A 20,307-nucleotide genomic window follows, 5' to 3' on the forward strand; every position below is an offset into this window, starting at 1 on the left:
GCACCAGCCCTTGGAAAGAGCACCCTACTTAACCCCACACCTCCACCCTATCCCCATAACCCAGTAACACCACCCAACCTTTTTGGACATTAAGGAAATTTAACACGGCCAATCCACCAAACCTGCACATCTTTGGACTGTGGGATGAAAACGGAGCACCCAGAGGAAACCCATGCAGACACTGGGAGAACGTGCAGACTCCACACAGACAGTGATCCAAGCTGGGCATCGAACCTGGGACCCTGGAGCTGTGAAGCAACTGTGCTATCCACTGTGCTACCATGCCACCCATTTCCACTCGTTTTACTGCTCCTCTCTCTTTGCCGACAACCCCTGAGGTTCAGCTTCAGCTGAGTAGACCTTCAAGCATCCGGCACCCTCTGATGCAGATTGCTGTGCCTGTCTCCAACATCTGGGAATGCTCACTTGTGATGTGTGAGTCACTGAGTGAAAACCAAACTATTTTCCTTTCTGGTCATCCTGAAGTATCCAAGTTAGTGCATGAGTCCTGTCTCAGTTTACCCTGAGAGTGTGTGGCCTCCTCTGAGGAGTCACATTAACTTCTTGAACCAGCTCCTGCAGCTCATTTGAAGACCCTTTGGGAAATTAAAGACCAGAATTGGAATTGACAAGGTTGATAGTTTTAAGCGATCATTATGCACTTAATCATATTTCACTCGCTGCCTGACATTAAGTCATCATGAGTAAGTGGTGATCTGATATTGAATTCTGTCACCGGATAGCTGGGAGGCCCTATCCCTGATTGCCAAGCATTCTGAGATTCCGCTAAGATCCACTGTTTCTGTCTCTGCCAAGATTGCTGGTAGGACATCCCAGTCCTTTCCCTATTCCACATATTGTGTGAACTTATCCTGCAAGGAGGAAAAGAAGAGACCTATATGAATGAAAGCAATGACATTTGTTCATTGGATGGATAGAATGCATTTGTTGAGGGTGGCTATCAGGGAGAAGCAGGACATTGCATAGAGATAGGGGTGACTGTCATGGCGGATGGATAGATGAGAATTTAAGACAATTTATAGACAAATGATGGGTGCAGCTAGAAGGTAACTTGGTGTAAGGAGTGATGTATAGGAGTTGGCTTGAATGGCAGAATGAGTGTGTTGTCATGATACAGACATTCAGACGTGGTTGAATTGTCATTCTGCTCTTTGCTGTTCTGCTTAGCTTTTAAAATGTTTTCAGCATTGAATCCACAAGCTCGGCAGCACATAACTGCTGCTGACTTCCTCTGCTACCTCCCACCGCACCTTCTTGGTTTCACTGATAGATTTATTTATTTCCTTGTAGGTCAGCGCAGCCCCCAGAATCACATCTACAGAGGTGTCAGTAAAACACGGCATAGCCTTTGGACGTGTGCATTACATAACTATCTCAGTCCCGGAACATTGCTGCAAGAGTCCCCCAGGGTTGTGTCCCCAGACCAACCATCTTCTGCTGCTTCATTAATGACCTTCTTGCCATCATAAAGTCAGGAGTGGGATGTTCGCAGATGATTGCACAATGTTCAATACCATTCATGTCTCTTCAGATACTGAACCAGTCTGTGTTCACATGAAGCAAGACCTGGACAATATTCAGACTTGGGCTGATAAATAGCAAGTAACATTCAGGTCACACAAATGATAGAAAATTACCATCTCCAACCAGACAGAATCCAATCATCCCCCTTGACATTCAATGGCAATACCATTATTGAATTCCCCACTATCAACATTTTGAGGTTACCACTGATCAGAAACTGAACTGGAGCAGCCATATAAATACTGTGGTTACAACAGCAGGTAAAACATTGGGAATTCTGTGCAGCATAACTCATTTCCAATCGCCCCAAAGTCTGTACACCATCTGCAAAGCGCAAGTCAAGAGCAGGATGGAAACTCTTCACTTGCCTGGATGAGTGCAGCTCCAAATGCACTCAAGGATTTCAACACCATCCAGGACAAAGCAGGCAACTTGATTGGCACTCCATCCATCACATTCAACCTTCACTCCCTCCATCACCAATGCACAGTGGCTGCACTGTGTACTATCTACAAGATGCTCTGCAGCAATTAAAACAAGGTTCCTTTAACAGCACCATCCAAACCTTTACAATGAGGGCAGCAGATAAATGGGAACAGCACCACGTCCAAGTTCCCCTCCAAGCTACACATCATCCTGCCTAGGAATTAGATCGCCGTTCCTTCATTCTTGCTGGGTCAAAATCATGGGACTCCCTTCCTAACAGCACTGTGGGTGTTCCTGCACCATATTGACGACAGCAATTCAAGAAGGCAGCTCACCAACACTTTTTCATGGGCACGTAGGGATGGTCAATAAATGCCGGCCTAAGCCAGTGACACCTGCATCCCATGACTGAGCAAGAAAAATAATTGTCAGTTAATTGTGGTTTATTCCAAATTCCAGAATCCATCGAATTTCATATACTCAATGTCACTTTATATACTAGAGTTGAAATTGACTCCCATGGGTCATCACTTATGCTAAATGTTCATGAAACCAGGAAATAGTATACTAATTATAATTGGCTGGGTTAAAATATCACACAGCCTTGCTGCACTTACTGCCAGATTCCGCTTGCACTGCTGAATACCACCCCCACAGCTACTCCAACCTCAACATGTTGGGAACTTAAAATCCAGCCAGTGGTAACAAGAAACAAGAAAGAAACGTTATTTCTCTTCCAAACATTTGAAGTGCTCCATTAATATATATTCTTAGTATATCTGAACTAAAAAATTGTTAATGTTAAACTTCTATTCAACTAACAAAGAAACTAAATGTAAATAATCAATACCTTTTTGATCCAAAGTAATTGTCCTTATTTTTTGCATTTTCATTATTCATAGGGAGTGCTTTCCAGACAGATGTTTTGGCCATTTCATCAGAAATGTTAATAACAGAAGGATCATCCCTAAAGAAAGTTACACTTTGAAAAGTCATTCTCTTGATCATCAACATTCTTTCTAAATAATTAATAATTGTTTGATGCTGATATTTCAGTAAATTTACAACATTAGAATGTAGCACTATGAAACATTTTCATTCTTGCGGTTAATGTAAAAGGTGCAATATGAATACATATGCCACATCTTATATCGCAATGAAAACATTATAAAATGCTTCAGCTAAAGTATGGATACGGAGGTGGATTTTCCTATATGTTTGTCCAGAGAATACTCATTCCTCCGGTGCAAAGAAATAGAAATAGGTTCAGAGCTCCCTTATCCAGGGTACTTCCTTCATTACATGTCCCCAGGGTTTCCAGGTTTTCACCAAGGAGATGCACTTCGGGTCCATCTATAACCAGTGTAGGTCAAGGGCAGTTGTAGAGATGATGCAAGGCTTCCAACCTCAGTTTCCTTTGTCTTCAATTTAAGAAGAGATACTTTGAGGGACATTCAAAGAAGCTGGTGTTAAGCTTTTTTGCCAAGCCAACTTGAGATCAGGGAGGATGTCAGGGAGACAAAGAGTGAATTATACAGGCAATTAGAAACTTCATTCTTAGCTTCCCAATCACCTTCAAGCCTTAAAACATCCTCATGTTTGTTTTCAACAGGAGCCAAAAGTTCCCAAGGCTGGCCTGTAGCTGTGCTGTGCATCATCCAATTCCAAATGCAAGGCCCTCCCAGGAAATATTACTAGGCTATGCAAAATACAGGACCTACCAAAGTCACATAGGCAGGACCAGTACAAACACTGTGTACTTTGGATATACTGTTGCCTGTCCATTTCCTGGGGCAACAGGAAAGTAAGCCCCACATTTTTCTCAAAAGCTAAGTTTTAGACTACAGCTGTACCATATACTTGTAAAATCATGGTATAATAAATAGACATAGATGCTTCAATACCTGGAAAATAATAATCTACATAGTACCTCAAAGAAAAGCTTTAGCTGTGTTTTATACATGAATTCTACCTGTAATCCCCATCCAAAGGTAACTGAATTGTTCCTTCCTCTTCTATCGTCAACATTATTTGTTCTTCCTTTGGAATTAAAAAATCAACAATCAATAAAGATTCATACATTTGGTTAAATAAATTGCATGTCGGATCTCTGGCCACAATGTTACTGTTTTGCACCCCACATAAGTTGATCATTATTCTTTTCTTATAATCCAACCGGAACTTGGCTGAAACCAGCAGTCTTTCTGGGTTTAGGTATGAGTGACTGTCAAGTAGAATCACTATTCAATAGTTGATGCTTACTCCAAACTGGAGTTCTCTAGCAGTGCAAACTTGGGTACATTTCACACCTACTGGCTGCTGTTTCCGTCATTACAGGGCAACTGTACTGAACTCAAAAACAGCAAAATAATGATAAACATACACACACCTCAGTGGAAATTCTCAATATATATTCTTCAAAATGTCTGTATTGCATATTTAAAATTTGATTGGTATTTTGTGCAGCTTCACAGGGCCAGGGACCTAGGTTCGATTCCCGCCTTGGTTCACTGTCTGTGTGGAGTCTGCATGTTCTCCTCCCACATGGGTTTCCTCCGGGTGCACCGGTTTCTTCCCACAAGTCCCGAAAGACGTGCTTGTTAGATGAATTGGACACTCACTCAGTGTACCCGAACAGATGCCGTAATGTGGCGACTAGGGGACTTTCACAGTAACTTCGTTGCAGTGTTAATGTAAGCCTACTTGTGACACTAATAAAGATTATTATTATCCTTGCTTTGTAATTATTCAGTTATTCATAAAAGCACTGATCTTTTATGAAGGGTTAAAATTTTGGTGGCACAGTGGTTAGCACTACTGCCTCACAGCACCAGGGACTAGGGTTCAATTCCAGCCTTAGGTGATTGTCTGTGTCGAGTTTGCATGTTCTCTGCGTGGCTGTATGGGTTTCCTCTGGGTGGTCCGGTTTCCTCCCGCAGTCCAAAGATGTGCAGGTTAGGTGGATTGGCCATGCTAAAATTGCCAAAAGTGTCCAAAGGTTAGATGCAGTGATGTAGTTACAGGGATACAACGGGGGAATGGGCCTAGGTAGAGTGCTCTTTCAGCGGTCGGTGTAGATTCAATGGGCCAAATGGCCTCATGCACTGTAGAGATTCTATGATTATATTCTTGAACGTCAGTAATCTGTGTCATGAAGAACGCCAATAACTAGGGTCTTAATCTAAACAAAGCAAATTACGTTGCTATGAGGGGCATGTCGATTGGCACACTAGCACAGAGGTATTTTAGTTGGCACGCAGCAAAAACATTTAAAGTATTATTTTATATAATTAATTTAATTTAATATTATTTATTTACTACAGTGCAGAAGGAGACCAAGCCTCGCACGCCTAAGTCGGTTTTAAAGCCACTTGGGCGTGCTCACCAGGGATCTACCAGGCTCTCGGACTCTGACGGCCTCCCCAGGGAGCCCCAGCTGGATGCTGTTCAGAACTGGTCCACACAAACGTGGACCAGGCGGAACGGCACCTGGGGTTTCTTCCGGGCCCGAGGAGGCTCCTGGGTGATCAGTCAGGGACAGGGCAGGGTAGGCCCCTGGTCCTCCCCCTGGAATGCAGGTACCTTGGCACTGCCAGAGTGGCACCTTGGCACTGGCACTCTGTCGGTGGTCACGACACCGTTTCAAAATGGTGGCCCAATCTCTGAGGAGCCGGTTTGGCCAGCGAGTTCACCTTCCTAGTGCTTAAAATGATTTGAAGTGCAGGCTTGACCAGGGAGAAACTCACCAGGGCCCAAAAAAGTGACTAACTGTGGCTAGATAGCACTGGGGAACTCGCCAATGGAGCCAGCGGGAAACTCCCAGTAAAACCCTCCACAAATGACACTTAGAAACACTTTTGTTAGATCGCACGCTATGTGCTCCCACCAACGGGAAAACTAGATTGATTCCCATTGGCGCTTGAAGCAAACCCAGCATGCCATTTGCTGGCAATTCAAATTTTTTCCCCCCAGGATCAAGGCTTTGGCGCTATTCAATGGCACATATGGTGCTCGTTGAACCTAAAAGGGGTGGGATCTAATCACTCTTCATCTGCAACCCACCGCCCCCCCCCCCCTTGCCCGGATCACTGGCAAGGCCCCCCGCCATAATTGCTGTCAGGGACACCCCTCCTCAGTTCACCCCTTCACTGACTTGCCAGTCCCCCCCAGCAGCCAACTCACCCACCTCGTTCCCCCTTCGGCACACACCATTCCGCACCTCAACCTTCTCCCCCACCCCACACCGTCCCTCCTTTCAGCACCCACCTGATTCCTGTCACGTTAGGGAGATATTAGAAATACAATATGTCCAAAAATGAAGCAGACAATTTAACGGTTCAAGCAGAATGGAAAACTGCTAGCAGCAGAGGCAAAGCAATATGCCCATACCTGGCTGAGTTACAGGCTCCCATTAGGGAATGCAATGAGATTCATTAAAAACCCATTGTTCATCAGGACATTCCTGCAGGACTAGACATCCACCCATTAACAGAGTCTGAGGATCTAATGGTCTAGTGATGGATATCTAGTAGCATATGAATGGCCTAGCTCCGTGCTTTTGTGTAGACGGGAATGGGCTATCAGCCAAATAATGCGAATTGATTCAGGTTTGACCACTGTGGTGGTATGTATTAGGGGTAGTACGGAACCTGTGATGCCGAGAGGCTATTGGTAGACAGACACTGGGTCCTGATTGGATTTGCCGCCTGCTGGCTCCAGCCAGTAAGGCGGAGTATAAGAGCCCGGGTTCTCTCAGCAGCCGCATTCTGTAACTGAGCTGCTGGGGAACAAGTCTTGCTTAATAAAGCCTTGATTGACTTCATCACTTCTCGACTCGTGAGTAATTGGTTGCGCCACAATTTATTAAGCAGACTTAAAAAGACTATGGAGCTCCGGATCGCCCCAGATGTCTGCGAATCAGCCCCCATGCAGCAAACTCAGCGGCCGTATTTAAACACTGGCTAGCGTGCTTCGAAGGATACCTCCGAACGGCCCCCGGCCGGACCACAGAAGACCAGAAAATGCATGTCCTGCATTCCAGGGTGAGCCCGGAGATCTACACGCTCATTGAAGACGTGGAGGATTTCCCGACGGCGCTCACCACGCTGAAAGGGGTCCACATTCGGCCCGTAAACCAAGTCTACGCACGCCAACAACTCGCGATGAGATGGCAAATCCCCGGAGAATCGCTGGACGTGTTCTACAGTGCGCTGCTGATATTGGGAAGGAACTGCAACTGCCCATCGGTGAGCGCAAACGAACATATGGAGCTCCTAATCAGGGATGCTTTTGTGGCAGGTATGACTTCTTCTCAAATTCGCCAGCGGCTGCTGGAGAGAGACTCATTAGCACTCACAGAGGCACGGGCCCTTGCGGCCTCCCTCGACGTGGCCTCACAAAATGTCCGTGCCGATGGCCCCGACCGCGCGGCAGCCCCTTGGGCTCCGTGGACTCCCGTTGCGACCAACTCCCCGGCACCCACTCACCCCTCTGCAAGCCTGCGCGGCCAGAGCACCAGACCACCCGGGTGGGCCCCGCTGCTATTTTTGCGGGCAGTCGATACACCCCCGGCAGCGATGCCCGGCCCGCTCGGCCATCCGTAAAAGCTGCGGCAAAAGGGGGCACTACTCAGCGGTGTGCCAGTCCCGGGGGGTTGCCGCAATCTCCGGGGGAGAACGTGGACAGCAGACTCAACACCCCCCAACGATCCATGTGCGGCCAACGGGCGCCGCCATTTTGGGTCCCGGACGCCACGTGGGGAGGATGGGCGCCGCCATCTTGTGACCCCCCCGGCCACGTGCGATCCATGGGCGCGGCCATTTTGTCCGCCCCCGACCGCGTGCGATCCATGGACTCTACCATCTTGGCTGATAGCCAAGGACCCCAGCATAGACGGCTCCACGGGGTCTGAAGAAAACGCCCCGATGCAACAACCACGACTGGCTTCGGTGACCCTGGACCAGTCGCGGCCCCGGACGCTCCAAGCGGCAACAACAACGGTGCTGGTCAACGGGTACAAGACGCCATGTCTGATCGACTCTGGGAGCACGGAAAGTTTTATCCACCCGAATACGGTAAGACGCTGTTTTCTTTCCATTCGTCCGAGCACCCAAAAGATTTTCCTGGCAGCGGGATCCCATTCCGTAGAGATCAAAGGGTTCTGCATCGCGAACCTAACAGTGCAAGGGAGGGAGTTTAAGAATTATCGGCTTTATGTCCTTCCCCACCTCTGCGCTCCCACTCTCCTAGGGTTAGATTTCCAATGTAACCTTCAGAGCCTCACGTTCCAATTCGGCGGCCCTATACCCCCACTCACTATCTGCAGCCTCGCGGCCCTCAAGGTTGAACCGCCGTCCTTGTTTGCGAACCTCACCCCGGATTGCAAACCCGTCGCCACTAGGAGCAGATGATACAGCGCCCAGGATCGGACGTTTATCTGGTCTGAAGTCCAGCGGCTGCTGAAGGAAGGCATAATCCAAGCCAGCAATAGTCCCTGGAGAGCCCAGGTGGTAGCTGTAAAGACCGGGGAGAAGCAGAGGATGGTTGTAGACTATAGTCAAACCATCAATAGGTACACGCAGCTAGATGCGTACCCTCTCCCCCGCATATCCGACATGGTCAATCGGATTGCACAGTACAAGGTGTTTTGCACCGTGGATCTTAAGTCCGCATACCACCAGCTTCCCATCTGCCCGAGTGACCGCAAGTACACGGCCTTCGAGGCAGACGGGCGGCTCTACCAATTTGTAAGGGTCCCATTTGGCGTCACGAACGGAGTCTCGGTCTTCCAACGGGAGATGGACCGAATGGTTGACTAGCACGGTTTGCGGGCCACGTCCCCATACCTCGACAATGTAACCATCTGCGGCCATGACCAGCAGGACCACGACGCCAACCTCCGCAAATTCCTCCAGACCGCTAACGCCCTGAACCTCACCTATAACGAGGAAAAATGCGTGTTTAGCACCAACCGTCTGGCCATCCTGGGATACGTAGTGCGTAATGGAGTGATAGGCCCCGACCCTGAACGCATGCGCCCCCTTATGGAATTTCCCCTCCCCCACTGCTCCAAAGCCCTGAAACGCTGCCTGGGCTTCTTCTCGTATTACGCCCAGTGGGTTCCCCAATATGCAGACAAGGCCCGCCCGTAAATTCAGTCCACTACCTTCCCCCTGTCGACAGAGGCACACCAGGCCTTCAGCCGCATCAAAGCGGATATCGCAAAGGCCACGATGCACGCAATCGACGAGTCCCTCCCCTTCCAGGTCAAGAGCGACGCATCCGATGTAGCTCTGGCGGCCACTCTCAACCAAGCGGGCAGACTCATGGCCTTTTTCTCCCGGACCCTCCACGCCTCAGAAATCCGCCACTCCTCAGTGGAAAAGGACGCCCAAGCCATAGTGGAAGCTGTGCGACACTGGAGGCATTACCTGGCCGGCAGGAGATTCACTCTCCTCACTGACCAACGGTCGGTAGCCTTTATGTTCGATAATGCACAGCGGGGCAAAATCAAGAACGACAAGATCTTGAGGTGGAGGATCGTGCTCTCCACCTGTAACTATGAGCTCTTGTATCGTCCCGGAAAGCTGAACGAGCCATCCGATGCCCTATCCCGCGGCACATGTGCAAGTAGACCGCCTTCAAGCCCTCCACGAGGACCTCTGCCACCCGGGGGTCACTCGATTCTACCACTTTGTGAAGACCCGTAACCTCCCCTACTCAGTTGAGGAGGTCCGAACAGCCACCAGGAACTGCCAAATCTGCGCAGAGTGCAAGCCGCACTTTTTCAGGCCAGATAGAGCGCACCTGATAAAGGCTTCCCGTCCCTTTGAGCGCCTCAGTCTGGATTTCAAAGGCCCCCTCCCCTCCACCGACCGCAACGCGTACTTCCTAAACGTGGTGGACGAATACTCCCGTTTCCTCTTCGCCATCCCCTGCCCCGACATGACCGCAGCCACAGTCATTAAAGCCCTCTGCACCATTTTTACACTGTTCGGTTTCCCCGCGTACATCCATAGCGATAGGGGGTCCTCCGTCATGAGCGACGAACTGCGTCATTTCCTACTCAGCAAGGGCATTGCCTTGAGCAGGACGACCAGTTACAACCCCCGGGGGAACGGTCAGGTAGAGAGGGAGAACGGTACAGTCTGGAAGACCATCCTACTGGCCCTACAGTCCAGAAGTCTCCCAGTTTCCCGTTGGCAGGAAGTCCTCCCGGATGCCCTCCACTCCATCCGGTCGCTGCTGTGTACCACCATTAATCAAACACCTCACGAGCGCCTCCTTGTCTTCCCTAGGATGTCCTCCTCCGGAACGTCGCTGCCGACCTGGCTGGCAGCCCCAGGACCCATCTTTGCTCCGAAAGTATGTGCGGGCGCACAAATCAGACCCATTGGTCGAGAGGGTTCACCTTCTCCATGCAAACCCTCAGTACGCCTACTGGCGTACCCCGCTGGCCGACAGGACACGGTCTCCCTGTGGGACCTGGTACCCGCCGGAACCACCACCCCCCCCAACACCAATCACCCCCTTCCTCCCGCCTGCGCACCTCACGGCCGCTCCCTTCCCGGGTGGATCGGTCCACCTCCCGTGCCCGCCCAGGAGTAAGGAAACAGGAACAAACAGCGCAACGCTCCCAGAGACGGCAGTGCCCGAGCCAGCACCTGCACCACCACCGGGGCTGAGACGATCGACGAGGATGACCAGTGCACCCACCCGACTCGTGGAATCAGTGTGACAAGACAAAAATCTGTAAATAATTCAGCCAAAATCTGTAAATAGTTAACTGTTGAGATCAATGCATAGCCACTGTATGAAGGTAATTCCAGGACCAGCTTTGCAAACCCCTACCACCATGCGACCCACCACCCCGCCAGGTTCCTTTTTAACAAGGGGTGAATGTGGTGGTATGTATTAGGAGTAGTACGGTACCTGTGATGCCGAGAGGCTATTGGTAGACAGACACTGGGTCCTGATTGGATCTGCCACCTGCTGGCTCCACCCAGTAAGGCGGAGTATAAGAGCCCGGGTTCTCCCAGCAGCCGCATTCTGTAACTGAGCTGCTGGGGAACAAGTCTTGCTTAATAAAGCCTCGATTGACTTCATCACTTCTCGACTCGTGAGTAATTGGTTACGCCACAACCACCTCAAGGAGAAGCTTTGTTTGAAGGGCTGAGTGGATCTTAGATTAAGAGCGAGAGAACCTCGGAAGGAATCTCCATTTCTGAGACTAAGTGTTGACGCCAACACAGAATTCCCATCTGCAGCCTTTGAACACTTCAAACCGTCAGTATCTGAAAATTAAACCAAAAGAGAAAATGCTGGAAAATCTCAGCAGCTCTGGCTGCGTCTGTAGGGGGAGAAAAGAGCTAATGTTTTGAGTTCAGATGACCATTGTCAAAGTTGAAAATTAAAGTTCTTTGACAATAAATTGAAAGTGTTCCCATCTGCAGCTTTAAACCCTTTAAACTGTCTGTCAGCATGCCAAGTTCAAAGATCTGAGAAATGAAAGCAAAAGTATTCCCTTTAATGTGGTGGAAGCCTTTAAAGCGACTGTTTCATAGTCAATTTCATTGCCTTATAACTTTTTCTAGACTGTCTGTATGCCTTGAAGCTTAAAAGCTTTGGATTGCAATGTTTACATTCAATTTCATGGACCTTTGCCTTTTACAAGCGTTTTGAGTGAAAGGTCCAAGCAGTTTCAAAGGGATGCTTAACGTTGTTTATTCATAGAGCTCTACAGGAGTCCATTAGCTCAGAGGAACAGTTGTTTTCTTATTGCAGCTCTTTTAAAGAGGCTGGCTCTTCGTTCTCAACTCTTGACAGAGATTGTACTCAGCCCCTTGCCAACCCTGGGAGTGCAAGCTACCAGATCTCTCTTTCTCAGGACTTGCACCAAATCACGCTCGTGGAACTCACGGTCTGGATAAGGTGGGTTTGTAGCATTCCAGGAGGCAGGTGAATCGGGCATCCCACCTGTAAATTACAGTTCAATTAGGGTTCATGACCACTTTGCATGTTCCCTGTGGGTCTGGATGGGAACCTCGCTGGGACTGTCGGGACCCTCAGCGGGATCAATGGAGTGGGCGGGGGTTTCATGACCTCTTTTTTGCCCGGCGCCTGATTCACTGGGCCATCATGATTCCCACCATTGGTTACCAGCCTGGGGAAGCTCAGCCATGGCATAGAATTTCATCAAGTGACTGGGGCCCAAGACGTCTAGGTGAAAAGCGGGTCCCAAAGCCAGACTAGCTGGCAGCAAATCCACTCATCAATTGTAATTGGCCACTTTTGACTCTGCCATTTAATTCAGGACTGTGGTGAACTCTTGATACTGGAGGCCCAATAAGAGCATCAGCAGCTCTGAAGCCTCAGCAATGCCATCAGGAAAGGTGGTTGCTGATGAGGTATTCCAGCCACCACAACAGCTAGAAAGGTAAGAGGAAAAATAAATGAAAAAAATTCATGGGGTCAATGGTCAGAAAAGAAACCCATCTGAGAAGGTCTTTGGGGCTACAGCTGATGCCTTTCCTACATGTGGCTCGTCTTCCTCCCCATTCCATGTTGCCACTGGGAGGCCACCTCCATTTAGCTAGCGCCCTTCCCGTATGGAGGAAAGTCACCCCGCCATTGGCAAATGCCAACAGCACAAAAAAATGATGCTCAACAGAGCATTTAAATATGGAAATCGTCTGGCCGCCCCTGTCTGCTTCCAGTCTCAGCATTGGTAAAATGCTCCGATGGTTCAGAATGCTAAACCGACCCACCTTCCTGCAATCTCAATGACCTCCCAGCCTGCCTCCCCGGGGCCAGTAAATTTCAACCCATGGAATAATTTGCAGCACTGAAGGAAGTCATTTGGATCATTGAGTCAATGCTGGCTCTCTGTAGAACAATCCAGTCAGTCCCATTCCCCCGATCTAGCCCTGTGGTCCTGCAAGTTTATTTCTTTCAAGTGCTCACCAATTTCCTTTTGAAATAATTGACAGTCTGTGCTTCCACCACCCTTGTAGGCGGCGAGTTCCAGCATATTACTACTCTTTGGATAACAAAACCTCTTCTTCACACCAGCCCGACATCTCATTTTTAAATTTTTTGTTTTGGGAGTACCCAATTCATTTTTTCCAATTAAGGGGCAATTTAACGTGGCCAATCCATCTACCCTGCACATCTTTTTGGGTTGTGGGGGCAAAACCCACGCAAACACGGGGAGAATGTGCAAACTCCAGACCCAGTGGGACAGTGACCCAGAGCCGGGATCAAACCTGGGACCTCGGCGCCGTGAGGCAGCAGGGCTAACCCACTGCGCCACTGTGCTGCCCTCAGCCCGACATCTCTTGCCCACAACCCCTGACCCATAGTTCTTGTACTATCAGCTAACGGGAACAGTTTCTATTCGTCTTCCTTATCCAAACCTGTCACAATCTAATAACAGAACATAGCCTTGCTGGATGAAGTACATGGGAAGCGAAGCAAAGGAATACTGAAATGCTTTACAAGATGAGGGAACTAAATGTATTATCTCCCAATTTTCAAATGGCACAAAGTTAGTTGGGAGGGTGAGCTGTGAGGAGGATGCAGAGATGCTTCAGCAGGATTTTGATAGGCTGAGTGAGAGGCATTTGCAATATAATGTGGATAAATGTGAGGTTATCTGCTTCCATAGCAAAAATAGGAAGGCAGATTATTATTTGAATGGGTGTAAATTGAGAGAGGTGGATACTCAGCCAGACCTTGGTGTCCTCGTACATCAGCCTCTGAGAGTAAGTGTGTGGTATAGCAGGCAGTAAAGAAAGCAAATGGTATGTTGGCTTTCATAGCAAGAGGAATTGAGTTTAGGAATAGAGATTTTTTTACTACAATAAATGGCATTGGTGAGGCCACACCTGGAGTAATGTGTGCAGTTTTGGTGTCCTTATCTGAGAAAAGATGTTCTTGCCATGGATGGAGTGCAGTGAAGATTTACCACGCTAATTCCTGGGATAGCGGGACTATCATATGAGGAGAGACTAAATCAGTTAGGATTATATTCATTGTAATTTAGACGAGAGAGAGGGGATCGCATTGAAACTTATAACATTCTAACAGGATTAGACAAAGTAGATTTGGAAAGAATGTTCCCAATGGTGGGGGAATCCAGAACTAGGGGTCATAGTTTGAGGATAAGGGATAAATATTTAGGACTGAGGCGAGGAGAAATTTCTTCACCGAGAGAGCGGTGAATGTGTGAAATTCATTACCACAGAAAGTAGCTGAGGCCAAAACGTTGTGTATTTGAAATGAAAAAATGAAATGAAAATCGCTTATTGTCACAAGTAGGCTTCAAATGAAGTTACTGTGAAAAGCCCCTAGTTGCCACATTCCGGCGCCTGTTCGGGGAGGCTGTTACGGGAATCGAACTGTGCTGCTGGCCTGCCTTGGTCTGCTTTCAAAGCCAGCGATTTAGCCCTGTGCTAAACAGCCCCTGGGAGTGAGATATAGCTCTTCGAGGAGTGAGATATAGCTCTTGGGGATAAAGGGATCAAGGGATATGGGGTGTAGGGGGAGGGGAAAGCAGGATCAGGGTATTGAACTTGATGATCAGCCATGATCATAATGAAGTTCTTAATGATTTCATAATGAGTTCTTACTGTGCTCAGCCCAGTCCAACACCAGCATCTCCACATCATAATGAATGGCAGAGCAGACTCAAAGGGCCAAATGGCCTACTTCTGCTTTTATTTTCAATGTATGTTTCTATGTAAGTTGTTTTCCAATGTGACCCTATTTTAATTCACCGCCACCTCCTCAAGGGTAACTAGGTATGGGGAACAAATGCTGGCTTCGCCAGTGACGCTCACATCACAGGAAAAAAAATATATTTTTTGAACCTCTTGAAATTAGCATGACCCCAGACGCCAGCAAAAAACACAACAGCAATAAAGCAACATGGTAACATTCAGCAAAGAATGATTAAAGTTTGTGTTCACACATCATATAAATATGAAAAACTGCATTTTTACAGCACTTTGCAGAAGTATTATTTTATGTACTTATGTAGGTTTCAGTCATGTTCTACACATTCCATGGTGACAAAGGATTCAGTGAAGCCCCTGTTCCCCTTACCTCCACATACATTGTAATCAGCCCCTCGCACAGCCCCTTTTTGCCCTACCCCTTTCACTCACACAATCAGCAGTCCCTCTACACAACCACCTTCCTCCAATTCATTTAGCAGTTCCTTTCCCCAACTCTTCCTGCCCCAGGCTTGATGACTCCTTGGCCTTTGTGATGCCACCCCAAGTTCAGCTCTCAGCCTGATTACTGGTGGAGATTCTCCAAGTTCAGACTCTCTCTTCCCAACTTTGGCCACATTTGAGGGCTGGCAGCTGAGGGGAGGCAGACATCAGAAAAAAAAATTAAAAGGACGGAATTTCATCGTCAATAAGTCGGAATTCTGTTAAAGGTAGAGATTTCTCATTCTTTACTTAAAAAAAGACTTGAAATTATAGAGCAACTTTTAATGTAAGAAAATATCTCAAAGTGTTTCACAGAGAAAATATAAAACAAAATGTTACACCCAGCCACACAAGCAGATATGTAGTCAGATGACCAAAAGCTTGATGAAAGAAGTGGGTTTGAAGGAGTGTTTTCAAGGAGGAAAAGAGGTAGAGAGGTGAAGTGCTTTGGGGAGGGATTTCATGAGCCTCGGCCCTAGGCAGCTGGAAGCACTTTCGAACAATTAAAATCAGGGATGTTCAAGAGACCAGAGTATTTTTTAAGGCTAGAGGGGATGACAGAAATAAGGAGGGGTCAGGCCATAGAGATATGAATGAAATTAAATGAAAATCGCTTATTGTCACAAGTAGGCTTCAATGAAGTTACTGTGAAAAGCCCCTAGTCACCACATTCCGGCACCTGCTCAGGGAGGCTAGTACAGCTAGGGCTGCTGGCCTGCCTTGGTCTGCTTTAAAAGCCAGCTATTTAGCCCAGTGTGCTAAACCAGCCCCTGAACCAGATATTTGAAAACAAGGGTAACAATTTGAAGATCAAGGCATTGTTTAGCAGGGGGGAGGTGTAGGCCTGTGTAGCAAGCACAGGGGTGATGAGTAAAAGCGATTGCATGCAAGTTAGGACACGGGCAGCAGAATTTTGGATAGCCTCAAAACGACAGAGGGTGGAACCTGGGACACCAGCCAGGAGTGCATTAGAATAGTCAGGTTTGGAGGTAAGTTTGGACAAGGGGATCAGTTCAGCAGCGGGTGAGCGGAGGCTAGGATGAAATCAGACAATGTTATGGAAGTGGATATCTGTGGGCTCAGTGATAGTGCGATGTGGACTTGAAATTTCAGAGAGATTTTGAACAAACTGTTCAGTCTCAGACAAGTATGAGGGAGAGGAGTTGAGACGATGGCTAGCGAGTGGAGATTGTGCCAGCTGCAAAAGACAGTGAGTGAGATTCTCTGGCCCCTTTGTGGTGTGTTTCATGGAGTAGGAGGTGACCCACCACTGACCGGTGGCGGGACCTTCTGGTCACACGGCTGTCAATGGAATTTCCCATTGAATCCACCCCACCGGGAAACCTGCGGCAGGGGTATGCCCAGTGTCCTCAGTCTTCCTAATATTTAATTGGAGGAAATTTCTGCTCATTGAGTATTGGCTATAAGACATGTAGTCTGATAATTTACAGACAGTAGCAGGGTCAAGAGAGGTGGTGGTGAGGTATAGGTGTAATCAGCATTCATGGAAATAGGCGTGTTTTTGAATTATGGTGTCAAGGGACAGCATATGAATGAAAATAGAAGGGGACGCAAAATCAATCCTTAGTGATAATTGTGCAGAAGCTGAAAAAGCCATTGCAGGTGATACATTGGCTGCGATTAGATAGATAATAATAGACCAGGCGAGGGCAGTCACATGCTGCCGGACAACATGGCGGGTATTGCAGGAGGATAGTGTGGTTAACCATGTCAAAGGCATCCTCAAAAACTCAATCAGGTTATAAAACCTGGGGCGAGATTCTCCGACCCCCCGCCGGGTCGGAGAATCGCCGGGGGTTGGCGTGAATCCCGCCCCCACCGGTTGCCAAAGTCTCCGGCACCGGAGATTCGGCGGGGGCGGGAATCGCGCCGCGCCGGTTGGCGGGCCCCCCCGCTCGATTCTCCGGCCCGGATGGGCCGAAGTCCCGCCGATAAAATGCCTGTCCCGCTGGCCTAAATTAAACCACCTACCTTACCGGCTGGACAAGGCGGCACGGGCAGGCTCCGGGGTCCTGGGGGGGGCACGGGGCGATCTGGCCCCGGGGGGTGCCCCCACGGTGGCCTGGCCCACGATCGGGGCCCACCGATCCGCGGGCGGGCTTGTGCCGTGGGGGCACTCTTTCCCTTCCGCCTCCGCCACGGTCTCCACCAGGGCGGAGGCGGAAGAGACTCCCTCCACTGCGCATGCGTGGGAAGCTGTCAGCGGCCGCTGACGCTCCCGCGCATGCGCCGCCCGGAGATGTCATTTCCGCGCCAGCTGGCGGGGCACCAAAGATCTTTTCCGCCAGCTGGCGGGGCGGAAATTCATCCGGTGCCGACCTAGCCCCTCAAGGTTGGGGCTCGGCCCCCAAAGATGCGGAGCATTGCGCACCTCTGGGGCGGCGCGATGCCCGTCTGATTTGCGCCGTTTTGTGCGCCAGTCGGCGTCATCGCGCCGTTTCCGGAGAATTTAGACCATGATTTCCCGTTCATAAATCCAAGCTGACTCTGCCCAATCCTCCCAATGTTTTCTGAGTGCCTAGTTATCACACCCTTTTGAATTCTAGTATTTTCCCACAATGAGGCTAACAGATCTGTAGTTCCTCATTTTCTCTCTCAGTCTCCTTTCTCAAATAATAAAATTACATTTGCTACCGTCTAATCTTTAGAAGATGCCCAAAAGATGTCATTATCTCTCAGCCAGGGCTCGATCAGGTTATGATGTTGATGTAATCATGCATTGGAAATTCATGGATGAAAAGGACCTTGTCCACAAGTGAACAGACATACTGTAGGGAGATGCACAGGGGCCAGTGAGCGCTGATCCACTGGCAGAGTCCACAGCATCAGCAGTGGGAGGGGTGAGTTGGACAGGACGGAGCCACAAGCAGGACACTGGTAGGGGGACGAGCCTGGGAAAAGTACAAGAGCAAAGGAATACCTGAAGGATTGGGTAGGGAATTGGGAGAAAAGTACCTGAGAGGGGAGAAGTGAAAGAAGGCACCGGAAAAGAAGAGAATGGTCCAACAGGGCTAAAATAAAATAAAGAATGAAAAAAGAGCAAAGGAGTGATGAGATGGGTAGGTGTACATTAAAGTTATACATAGCCGCCCATCTGAGCTGAGCAATTTAAACAATTCAAGCCCAGCAGGTCTGAAAATGAGAGAGGATATAAAGTTGGCAAACTTTCAGCAGGTGAGACTGTTTAACTTTCCTCTTCTATGTACTCTATTGCGACACAAATGTTAGGCAGTGCAGACAAGGAAACCGCCAAATTGAGTCTCTTACTTCTTTTTCTTCATCTTCTAATTTTTTCTTTTTACTCTCAGGCATCAAATCATCCAGCCAGCTCAACTCTCGTTTAGTGAAGATGAAATCCATCAATTTCCGTATAAACACGAGGGCCAAAACCTGAAACAGGTGCAAGTTTTAGCAGTCATCAAGCAAAGAAAAACTAGAAAAAAGTGTTGCTTAGCATGGAAAAGCGTAACTGTGAAACAAATTAGAAATAACCTCTGCTATTTTTGAAATGTAATAAATCCTCCATTGATGCATCACTTTTTAAATCATTTCCTGTGTATATTTTCAAAAATGCATGCAAACTGTTTTATTCATGAGCATTTTAATAAACCTTTACTTGTTTCTAAAGTTTAAGTGAAGCAAATAGATATAACGATCATTGTATATCATTACTTTAAAAGCATCATCACCAAAATAGTTTTTAAAGTAAAGCAGGACTGTTAAACTCATCTGCATTTTGGTTTCATTTCTAAAATAAATTGGGGGTATCTTTATTATTGTAGTTTCATACCATCATAGGAAAGACAATGGCAGCCCGGGAAGCTTTTATTACCCAGAGAATAATCAAGCAAGAAGCTTGGATCACAGTGAAGAGATGGACTTTCCGAAGAGGCACATGCCGTAGGTAGATGAAATCTGGTTGGTGCTTTGCAGGCATCCCAAAGAGCTTCAACCGATCAAATAACTGTAAAAAGGACAAATATCATTCCTGAATAACTTTAAGTAAAAACTTGATCGAAGATTTATCGTAATATTCAAGGGTTGCCAAACCAGGAATTTCTCTCTTTCTGACACGAATGTTACACAGAAATGTATTTTAAATAAAAAAAATTTTTTTACTGTACCCAATTCATTTTTTTCCAATTATGGGGCAATTTAGCGTGTTCAATCCACCTATACTGCACATCATTGGGTTGTGGGGGCAAAACACACGCAAACACGGGGAGAATGTGCAAACTCCACACGGACAGTGACCCAGAGCCGGGATCGAACCTGGGACCTTGGTGCCATGAGGCAGCAGGGCTAACCCACTGCGCCACCATGCTGCCCTCATGGAAATGTATTTTAATTGCTCCATGGTACTTTCAAAAATCTACATTTAAAAAATTGCAAATAAATCAATGAATTGAAATAAAACCGAAACAGAACATAGATCAGCACAGTACAGGTCCTTCAGCCCACGATGTTGTGCCGACCATTTATCCTAATCTAAGATCAACCTAACCTACACCCTTTCAATTTACTGCTGTCCATGTGCTTGTCTATGAGTCGCTTAAATGTCCCTAATGACACTGTGTCCCTAATGACACTGACTCCACCACCTCTGCTGGCAGTGCATTCCACACACCCACCACTCTCTATGTAAAGAACTTACCTCTGACAGGGGCGATTCTCCAATATTGGGCCCAAGTGTTCGCGCCGTCGTGAAGGCCGTCGCGTTTCACGACGGCGCGAACCGAGCCCGGGCACGACGGATTCTGGCACCCATAGGGGGCCAGCACAGCACTGGAGCGGTTCACGCCACTCCAGCCTCCTTACGCAGTGCCTAATGGGTGCTGCGCCAACCCGCACATGCACAGTTGGGCCGCGCCAAACCACGCGTGCGCAGTTGGGCCACGCCAACCCACGCATGCGCAGTTGGGCCGCGCCAACTTGTGCTTGTGCAGGGGACTTCTTACACGCGCCGGCCCCGACCCAACGTGGGGTCGGTGTTCAGGGGCTGGCCGCGCCAGAAAGTAGGCCGGGGGGGGGGGGGGGGGCTGGCTTGTCAATAGGTGGGCCCCGATCACAGGCCAGACCCCATCGAAGGCCCCCCCCC

General features: G+C 48.3%; 1 protein-coding gene across 4 annotated transcripts in view; it reads right to left on the reverse strand.

The window, feature by feature from the left end:
* The window catches only part of LOC140389792 (sodium-driven chloride bicarbonate exchanger-like), a 548,473-nt gene that overhangs the window by 38,545 nt on the left and 489,621 nt on the right, over positions 1-20,307 (reverse strand). For all 4 annotated transcript variants that reach the window (XM_072474332.1, XM_072474325.1, XM_072474340.1 and 1 more), the window contains 4 exons: positions 19,000-19,173; positions 18,477-18,599; positions 3,944-4,011; positions 2,822-2,938 (listed from right to left, as the gene is read on the reverse strand). In XM_072474332.1, the coding sequence (XP_072330433.1) occupies positions 2,822-2,938; positions 3,944-4,011; positions 18,477-18,599; positions 19,000-19,173 (482 nt within the window). The remainder of the gene's footprint in view (positions 1-2,821; positions 2,939-3,943; positions 4,012-18,476; positions 18,600-18,999; positions 19,174-20,307) is intronic.

Source organism: Scyliorhinus torazame, chromosome 2 (genome assembly GCF_047496885.1).
Source record: "Scyliorhinus torazame isolate Kashiwa2021f chromosome 2, sScyTor2.1, whole genome shotgun sequence".
Lineage (NCBI taxonomy): Eukaryota > Metazoa > Chordata > Chondrichthyes > Carcharhiniformes > Scyliorhinidae > Scyliorhinus > Scyliorhinus torazame.